Source organism: Octodon degus, unplaced genomic scaffold (assembly GCF_000260255.1).
Source record: "Octodon degus isolate 3935 unplaced genomic scaffold, OctDeg1.0 scaffold00074, whole genome shotgun sequence".
NCBI classification, from domain to species: Eukaryota; Metazoa; Chordata; class Mammalia; order Rodentia; family Octodontidae; genus Octodon; species Octodon degus.
Window position 1 is genome coordinate 5756274 of NW_004524650.1, and position 9496 is coordinate 5765769.

Below are 9496 nucleotides of genomic sequence, written 5' to 3' on the forward strand. Positions count from 1 at the left end.
GGAGGAGGAGGAGGAGAAGAAGGAGAAGAAGAAGAAGAAGAAGAAGAAGAAGAAGAAGAAGAAGAAGAAGAAGAAGAAGAAGAAGAAGAAGAAGATACAAAGAAGTACAGTTATAATTCATAAGCTTCCAGAGAGAGCAGGGTCAGGGTAATCAACCATGTAGGTGCCTAGAGAGTTCCTCTGTAATGGGGGTGGGAGAAGAGCCAGCCCTTGGTGCCTACCATTGGTGTCTGCAAAGAGCTGGACTTCTTCCAGGGTGCTGAGCTGCTCTTCAGGACAGCTGGACACACAGAGGGTAGTGGAGCTGAGCCTCGTCTCTCTGATTTCTGGGTTGCAGGAATTCATAAAGAACATGTGTCTAAGGAGATGGATGAAAAAGAAGACTTTTTAGGGCACTGACAGTGCAAAAAAGACTCCAAGGAATCCTTGCAAACTGTTCAAACAGACTCCGGAGAACAGCTGACTACAGGGAAGCAGCAAGAGGAAAAGAAGGCCGAGGCTGGGAGCATGGTCAGCTTAAGAGCCAGACCATGGAGGTGCCTCCTCCTATAGTCACTCAGAAGTCAGGGAAGTTGGGCCCTGCAAACAAATCTGCTTGTCGTCATTGCGGAGCTCTGTGCTGGTGACTCCAGCTCTCGGTGCCCAGCACTTATCCAACTGCTGTGATCCTTGATGCGGGAAGCAGAGGGAAGCGGCTGCCTGCTATGGGGAGGACCCCGGGAGGGAACCCAGAGCAGCTTTCTTCCCAGCTGGGAAAGGGAGGAGGGGAGGCAAGAGGGGTGGGGAACAGATTTAAACAGAGTATACTTTAAATATATATTTTGGGTTTTTTTTTTTTTTTTTTTTTTTTGTGGAACTGGGGATTGAACTCAGATCCTTGCGTTTGCCGGTCAAGCGCTTATCCTACTGAGCCATCTCCCCAGCCCCATATATTTTGTTTTAAGTTTTAAAAAAATGTGTTAAGATATCCATACAAGTTGCCATCTCGATCATCCTCAGTGCAGTGTAGTGGCGTAAGCCCGTCCGCACCACTTCGCTGCGGTCACGTCCATGGATACCTTTCCAGCCTGCAGAACTGCAGTTCAGTTCCCCTTAAACAGCGCCTTGTCGGCCCTTCTCCAATCCCTGGCAACCATCATTTTACTTGATTTATGAGTTTGATTATTTCAGACATTTCGCATAAGGACAATGACAGAGTACGTGTGTTCTGGGGATTCAGATACACCGTGGAGAATAACGCTAATGATTACCATTGATCACGCCTGAGCTCACGTCATTGCTCGCTGGATCCTCCCGACAACCTTGTAGGATGAGTATTTCACTAGTTGCAAAAGGTGGATACTGGTTGAAGAGGCAAAGGATTTGTTTAAGGATGCAGAAATGAAAAGAAGTGGAGACTGACTCTGAGCCTAGGATTGGCTGGTCCTACCCTGGTGGCCTTATTGCCATGCATCTGGCCTCTCTTTTTATGAGCTAGGCTAAAAGTTTTGTTTAGAAAACAGTACCAAGGCCCCCAATGACTGAGTTACACAAAGTTCTGAAATAGAGCCCCTCTGTAGCTGGAGGTTTTAACCTAGACACTTACGTTTTGAGGGTCATGTCCTGTCCAGACAGAGGGGCCCCTTCCACTGGGGAGTTCTTTTTGCCGCAGACGTTGCCATAGCTGTCGTAGCCGAAGAGGAGTCGTCCTGTGGCTCCAGCCACCACCGAGTAGCCCATGATGAACATCTAGCAAAACACAAAGTGTGTGAGGGTGTGGCCACAGGGTGGACCCCCCACACACACACACACCCTGGGGATGTTGATGCAAAATGTTGCTTAGGTTTTTTTTTTTTTTTTTTTTTTTTTTTTTTTGTACTGAGAATCCAACTCAGGACATTGCACTTGCCAGGCAGGCACTTGTGCCATGGAGCTGTATCTCTGGCAAAATGGAACCAAGTGAAACACTATGTTTCACAGTACTCTCCCTCTCTTTAGCAGGAACACAGACTGGTCAGGATTCTGCTGTGTCCAGGCTGGCTCTAGCAGCGTATGTGGGAGGGCACCCACCAGCCCTCCGATTCCACTCTGCTCTCCCTGTCGCCTTGCTTTCTTCTTCAAAAACCCATCATTTGTTATTTCGGGCTTAAGCTTCACTGGGACAACTTCATTTTTGTCTTATTTAAGTTTTTTGGCTTATTTAAGTGCATCAAGGCTATGCCAATTATTTTTCACAGAGGTTTTTCATTTTCCTTTTTTCTTTTGAAAATTTTTTTCTTGTCTCACTTTTGGTGAGCTCTGCAGAGGCTTCCAGCTGCAGAGGCCATCAAGTTCACAGCAGCTCTGAAAGCAGTATTTTGGAATGACTGCTTAAGAGTCACAAAAATAAAGAATGCAAGAAAAATAATCTCAGGCATTTTGACAGATAAGAATATCTTGCAACCATTCATCATTTTTACCCACTGTGGAATATTGAATATTTCAGTGCAAACACCTGTTCCACAGCTACCTTTGGTAGACCCTCTGTAAAGAAGGGCTAGGCTTCTTCTCTGAACCCAGATGTTGTGCTGCAAGTTTCCCAACTTATCACATATGAAATGGCACTGAGTAGTGTTCTTGATACTTACAAATCCATTCTGGGACAGAGGTCACCATTCCATAACTTACAGTATGGATATATTTCCCAAAGGTACACTGTCCCAAAGATGAATAGGTTTCAGACATTCTGCATTCACTACTAACTTGAAATAAAACTAACCAACATTCTGCGGTTGCCCAGTGTGGGCCAAAGACTGTTACTGGGGGCCACAAAGATGAACGACACAGAATCTGTGGCTTCAGCAATTCCATGCAGAAGATAGCAGGACTCGCCACCAGCCAGCCCTGAAGGGAAGGGGGTTCCTGCTAGGCTTCTCCTTGGACAAAAGACCCGGCTTTAGAACGAACAGGTCACTCATGCTAGGACACAGGATTGCTCATCCTTTACGTAAAGGCTATGAGTATGGTGTCACTTTGTGCCCACCTGGCTGGCACAGCAAGCTGACCCATGCTTTTCATGCCTGCCTCTTGTTCCTCCAACTTGGAGCCAGGTAAGTAGAGTCCTGATGGTGTTGCAAGCAGCCAAATTAGATCGAACTATTATGGGCAGCCAGATGGGCCAGGCCCTCAAAGGAGATATCACAGAAGACAAGATATCTTACAACTGTGGAAGGAATGGATGCTCCTGCTGTGGGCCAGACCTAGAGACCAAAGGTCAAACAAATGCTGACCTCCCTAAAGATTAGCATCTGGGATTGATCTTCACCCTGAGAAAGTCAGGAAGAATCATTAAGTCAACTACTACCAGATAAGGTCCTGATCTACATTCATGCCTGCTTGCTGCATGACTCGCTTCCCCATTTGGTCCTGGATTTAATCATTTTTACCTGAGCAATGGTACTTCAATCTCATTGGTTGACCATATTTTTGTCCCACCTCATGCCCACCTAAGCAAGTTCCCATGTTCTCCACCATCTTAGACCCACCTCACAGCATGGTTTTACTCTATAAAAGTCCCTGGAAAAGACAGCTTCCCAGGGACAACCTGCTCAGGAGCCGCCCTCCTGTCCCTCTCTCTATGACAGAAGCTTTCTTTCCCTCAACAAATATATTCTGCTCATAACCTTTGTTTGTTTTTAAAATTCATTCTTTGGTTTTGGAGAACACGAACTCGTCCAGGTCAGGTTGGGAGACCATTTTTACCATATATCATTTGGAAGTTCTCTGTATCATTTGGAGGTCACCCACTTGGGGTCAGTTTTTCTCCCTATACCATTTAGACTCAAGGGGGTGGGGGAAGGTCTTGTGTTTCTGCTTAGCTCCCCGGATCTAATAAGGAAATGATACTGTCCATTTACCAGGATTCTTGGATCAGTGAGATAGCTCAGCAGACTAAGCACCTGCTTAAGCAAGCTCAGGCACCAGGGTTCAGTCCCCAGTACTGCATACCAAGCCGGCCTCGGCCCCTGGAGTGCTGAGCTGGCCACCAAGACTGGGTGTGGTGCACATGCCTATAATCCCAGAGCTGGGGAGGCTGAGACAGGAGATCACTAAGAGTCTGAGCTGTGTAGCTAGACCCTGTACTAAATACATTTAAAAAAACCAACCAAACAAACAAAAAACATTTACCAGGATTCTGGATGTGCTCTCTCCCTTGGAGAGCTTGTGGGTGAAGAGAGAGTTTTTAAAGGAAGGAGCAAGTAGGATTTGGGTTTTCCTGAGTCCCCACCCCAACACTACTGGTACTTGATAAACTACTTGTTCTAATTTCAAACATGTAAGTGCAATTCAAAATGAGGTGACACAGGAAGCATGGCAAGGGAGTCAGAGACAGCGAAGGTTGAAAAATGAATAGGAAGGGGAAAGTAGGGACAGGCCATTGAGGAAGCACAGGCAGAGATGATCCGGAGCCTGAGACACGCTTTCTGTTCTGGATATTTTAAGCAAATAGAAACACAGACTGGTGCTCTTTCTACTTGCAAGTCACCATGCCTGCCTGTAGTATGGCACCTCCTTGGGAGTGTTCTTTTGTCCAGCCCTAACTCAGGAATGCACCATCAAATAATAATCCTGTCAGCGCAGGACCAGTCGGGATAGCCATTGCAGAATCCAGACAGGGAAGAGCCAGGCAGTTACAAACTCTCCCTGGTCTGTTTTGACGCCGTATCTGTGGTTAAAAATGTTGCAGTTGATACAAAAAGCCAGCCAGCTAAGAAAGAGCTCTTATTAAAACTGGACATAGCCAAGAGAACTTGAGCATGGTTGTTTTGCCAGTGAACTACAATCTTAAAGCACAATAATTCAGTCCTGTGCAATATCTCAGCTGGTTCATACTTCTTCAGACAGCTGCTGGTGGTTTAGAAGTGATGTGCTGGGTTTGACCACAGAGGGGCTGGGAGAACATCATTAAATAATGTGAACAGCACAAGGTCAGAGCTGCCAGGCACGAGGCAGGGCAGCTGCTTCCTGCAGTTACACAACACCCAGGTCAGATAAAGAAAGCGCCATCTGTGGGGAAAGTAAGCAGAAGGCAAGTTGGTGCCCTGCCTCTGCGGCTCCTTGGGAAGACCTTCAAGGGTCACAATATAAGCAACATGGGCAAAAAAGTGCATTGGCCTTTCAGACCCAGGCTTCCTCTGCGCCTACAACCAAGTCTATCTAGGTGAAACTAGTCCTGAAAGTCAACATAGGAACAAATGCCTTTGGAAAGAAAACAAATAGCATTTAGGGTCTATTAAATTGAATTCTGTTCAGCAAAGGTAATTACTGTACAGTAGTTATTATCAGGCTTTGTAAATTAATAATTCACCATGTAGCAAACAGTATGCCCTCAGCTGACGTGGATGATTTCATGAACGTGGCCTTAGAAAAGGTAGAGTGAGGCTTTTCCTGCTGCTTTTACAACTCTAAAGTAAGTCTGAGAGTGTCGAGATGCAGCTTCCACCAGACGCTGGGAAGACTACGGTGGTGCAGCCTGCTGAGACAGTCAGGAATCTCGCAGAGCAGGAGACAGAGTGGGAGCAGTCATTGCCCGTTTACCTACAAGGTTCAGATCATACAGCTGCACGCACTGCACCGTGAGTGTGCGTAAAGCTCAGCTACAGGACAGTAATTCATTCTAGGTTTTCTCGAGATTTTCCTTTGCTATAGGCCACAAAAGCTTAAAGAATATTAGATTTAGGGTTGTGCCAGGTGGCAAAATAACTTCTGCTCTGAGAGCTGAACATTCACGCCGGCCTTGCTAATATAAAGCTACTGCAAACCCGGATTCTCATTTCTTTCTCTTGTTTTTTATTAGTATATGTTTGCAATAATCAATTATAAGTTAACCCCTGGCCCGTGGCTGCCTCTCCAGGGCTCTGGAGGTTAGGAACTGCTCAGCCAGAATCTCCAAGGACTAAGTCCAGCCTGGGTTCACGACAAACGTGATGCTACTAACATTTGGGGCACGGTGACTTTGGGACACACAGCACACACCGGCTTCGTCCCTGCCAAGCAGCCACACTTACCAAACCAGTCCAAAAGAGAAAGAACAGGAATAACCATGTCGTGTCTGTGCATTTCCGATAAATCTGGGGTCTCCACTCTCTTTGCCTGGGAGTTGTCTCTTCGGAAACCTTCCAGAAAAAGAGAGAGTTGAGATAAAGAAATCAACCAACCAGCTAGTCTCAACCAAAACAAACCTGCTCCAAGCCGACTCAAAGTAACCGATCTTTTATTTATTTAAGCGTCCACCGTAGCTTTTCGCAGAGCTTTGGAACACTTAGTCTGCGGTGTGCCGAGTCCCTGGCGCCGAGTTCTTACCTGGGGGCGCAGCTGTTGGCGGCCCCCTCTCACCGCGGCCAGCCTCGCCCTCCCGCCGTCCAGCACCCCAGTGGGGCCGAGGTCCTCCCCGCCAGGTGTCCCCGGGGTAGGGCGCGCAGGGGCGAGAGCGTCTGTCGGCTCTGTGCCCGCGGGAGGCAGCGGGACCTCCTGGCTCTCCCGGCCGGGGCTGCAGGCACTCACCACGTACTCGCCGCCCAGGCACTGCATCGTGCGGCTGCCCGGCCCGGCCCTGCGCCCCTCGCCGCCCTGAGCACCGCGCCCAGCTCCGCGGGGGCCGGGAAGCAGGACCGGCAGCGCACAGCGCCGCCCCGCGGACACCGCCTGAGCCCTCGCGGCCGTTCGCGCTTAAAATTCGCTCTTGTCCTGCTGGATTCCCAAGAGGCCGAGGGCGCCTCCACCCCACCGGCTTTAGCCCCGCGCGACAGCCCCCCCGGGACGCCCGCCGAGGCACTGCCAAGCGGGGACCCCTGGCGGCCCTCGCTGGGGCCGGAGGAGTGCCCTCCGGCGAGCAGGAAGTCAGGTCTCCAGATCCCGGCGTGGGGAACTTGCCTGGCGCCCCACACCCGGCTGATTGGTGAGCAGCACCTACCGGGCGCCTGATTCTGTTCCGCAAGATTCTCCGCTTATCACCAAGGCAGAAACTGCGATTATCCCCAGTCTGCGCGTGAGGGGAACTGAGGCACAGAGCGGCGGCGTTGCAGCTTGCCCAGAGACTCAGCTAGGAACTCGGAGAGGCCAAGTTAGAGACAGGCTCGCAAGCAGACTCCTCAGCAGACATTCCAGTCTCCGTCCAGCCACCTTTTCTTCCAGCTCTCTCCTCCATGCTGTCCTGCAGACTAAAACAGAAACCTCCGGGGAGGCTGAGGACTGCCTTGCTCTGCTCCCGCGCGGAGGTGGTGGGAGGAAAGCCTTTAGGCGATGCCCTCGCCTCTGCCACGTGGCCTTGGAGCCTGCTCTGACTTTGGCAAGAAAGTGGTGAGCTCTCTGTCCGTGGGGGAGAAAGGTTCTCGGGCTTATCAGATGGCACAGAAGTGCTGCTGGGGTGAGTCCCCCAAACAGCTGCAGATGGCCTCTCCAGGGTCTCCTTCCCCGCTCTCACTTCTACCCTCCTGCTCCAGTTGTAGGGCCTCCCGGTTCTTGCTTTATTTCGTGGACCACAGCAAGAGTCTGGAAAAGCCTCAGGAGACTGGCCGGGTGGATGCTGGCTGTAGCACCCACATCTCCGGACTCACAACAGATCTCCTGCTCCAGCCACACTGTGCCTTCCCAGACACAAGTGGACGGAAGAGAGTAGGGCAAACTCCAGGGGGACACGAATTCACAGGACGTGGGATTCAACACAAGTACAAGTGTGAAAAGACCACCATTGGCTGACGTTATTCCATCTGAATCTGCGTTATTAGGACAGATGGACAGAACAGTTTGATTGATTGGAGGGTGGAACCCAAAGCCTTTGCACTGAAACTTTTTTTTTTTTTTTTTGACATAGCTCAGTTTCTCAGGTCATGTGGTCCTCCTGCCTCAGCTTCACAAATAGCTAGTATGAGAGGCATGGGATCTGCATCTGGCTTATAGATTTAAATACATGTGATAAAATATATCTAAGGAGAGGAGGTATGATGTTAGCAAGATGATGGGCCAGGACGGCAGGCCCGGGGATCCAACCCCGGCCCCTGCGCCGGTTTGCAGGCGCTTTAATCAGCTGAGACATTTGGCTGGCCCTTTCCACGGCACATTAAGTGAAGGAAGCCAGACACAGTAAATTATTCTATGAGCGCATTTATGTGACATTTTAGAAAGGGAAAAGTATAAGGCTAGAAAATCAATTAGTGGTTTTCCACTGCCAGGGGAATCCTGAAGGGGCTGGTATGGCGGAGCTCGTGCGTCGTGCTGACCGTGACAGTCATCGTCTGACGCTGGCAAATTGCACAGAACTATGTACAAAAAGACCAAGTCTTTTTATATGCCAACTAGATAAAACCTGACTTTTAAAAACTCTAGAGAATAGTCTAGATACAAAGAAAAATACAATAATCACAATCTAGAACTAAAATTCTAGAAGAGATCAAAATTATGAGTTGTGCAGAATTTGGAGAAAAGGTCGCGGCCACAGTGACAGCAGTGTACTAAAGCAGTGCTGCTCAAGCCAGGTGTGGTGGTGCATGCCCATAATCCCAGCCCTTGGGAGGCTGAAACAGGAGGAGCACTGTGGATTTGAGGCCTGAGCCCAAATCCAACCTGAACTACATAGCGAGAGCCTAAAAAAAAAAGTCCTACTCAAAGGTTAGTTCACAAATTATTTGTTAATGGTTCACACTGAGAAGAGGATCCTGTACCAGAATACAAATCAGTTATGTCATCAACAAACTCTTTGGTTCAGGTTGACATTATTTTTATAGCAAGATGCTCTTGATAAAATGTGTATTAATTTGTACTCAGATTCAAACTCCTCACATTATCTAGGGAAAGCATTTTATTTGATTTTTATTTTTATTTATTTATTTATTTTTTGGAACCGGGGACTGAACTCAGGCCGCTGCGCTGGCCAGGCAAGCGCTTATTCCACTGAGCCATCTCCCCGGACCCCTATTTTTTTAATTGTAATATTAATTTTATTCAGAAAGAAGTAACAATGAGACAGTTTCAGATTAGTAGTACAGTTACAATAATTAATACATTGTATATTGTTGGCTTCATACTATCCATTCACAGTTCAAGATGCAGACATGATATCTTGTCTAGACACTATTAGTTCAAAACTTTCTTCTCATGGAACTAAGAGAAAGTAGCTGTATATCTATGCTATTTTTTTTTCTGAGAGATATGCATTTATTATAGTGTGCCCATTGGTGGTTTCTGCTGAACCCATGATTTACTACTTTTACATTTACACAGAGGTGCAGAAGTTTCTAGAACTTCCCATTCCTTCACCATGAAGGTTTTTTTTTTTTTTTCCAAATCAAATTTGTAGGACAGTTTCAATAATTAACACATTGCATACATTCTTCCTAGTGGTTAATTGCTGTTCCAGATGCGGACATAATATCCTATTTATAAACACCATTAGAACAAATCCCTCTATTCATTAAGAGAATGTAACTATATATCTATCCTAACCACTTTGAATACACAGATACAAAATGGACATTCATCT

At 47.7% G+C, this 9496-nt stretch overlaps 1 protein-coding gene across 5 annotated transcripts in view; it reads right to left on the reverse strand.

Moving 5' to 3' along the window:
- Positions 1 to 7194, reverse strand: part of Slc44a3 (solute carrier family 44 member 3) — an 86710-nt gene extending 79516 nt beyond the window's left edge. Inside the window, exons 1-4 of one of the 5 annotated variants that reach the window (XM_023720319.1) lie at positions 6932 to 7194; positions 6027 to 6134; positions 1586 to 1728; positions 222 to 358 (exon numbers count right to left, since the gene is read on the reverse strand). In XM_023720319.1, the coding sequence (XP_023576087.1) occupies positions 222 to 358; positions 1586 to 1728 (280 nt within the window). In that variant the 5' untranslated portion in view covers positions 6027 to 6134; positions 6932 to 7194. The other 4 variants (XM_004635703.2, XM_004635704.2, XM_023720318.1 and 1 more) reach the window with 4 other exon arrangements.
- Positions 7195 to 9496: the final 2302 nt, after the last annotated feature.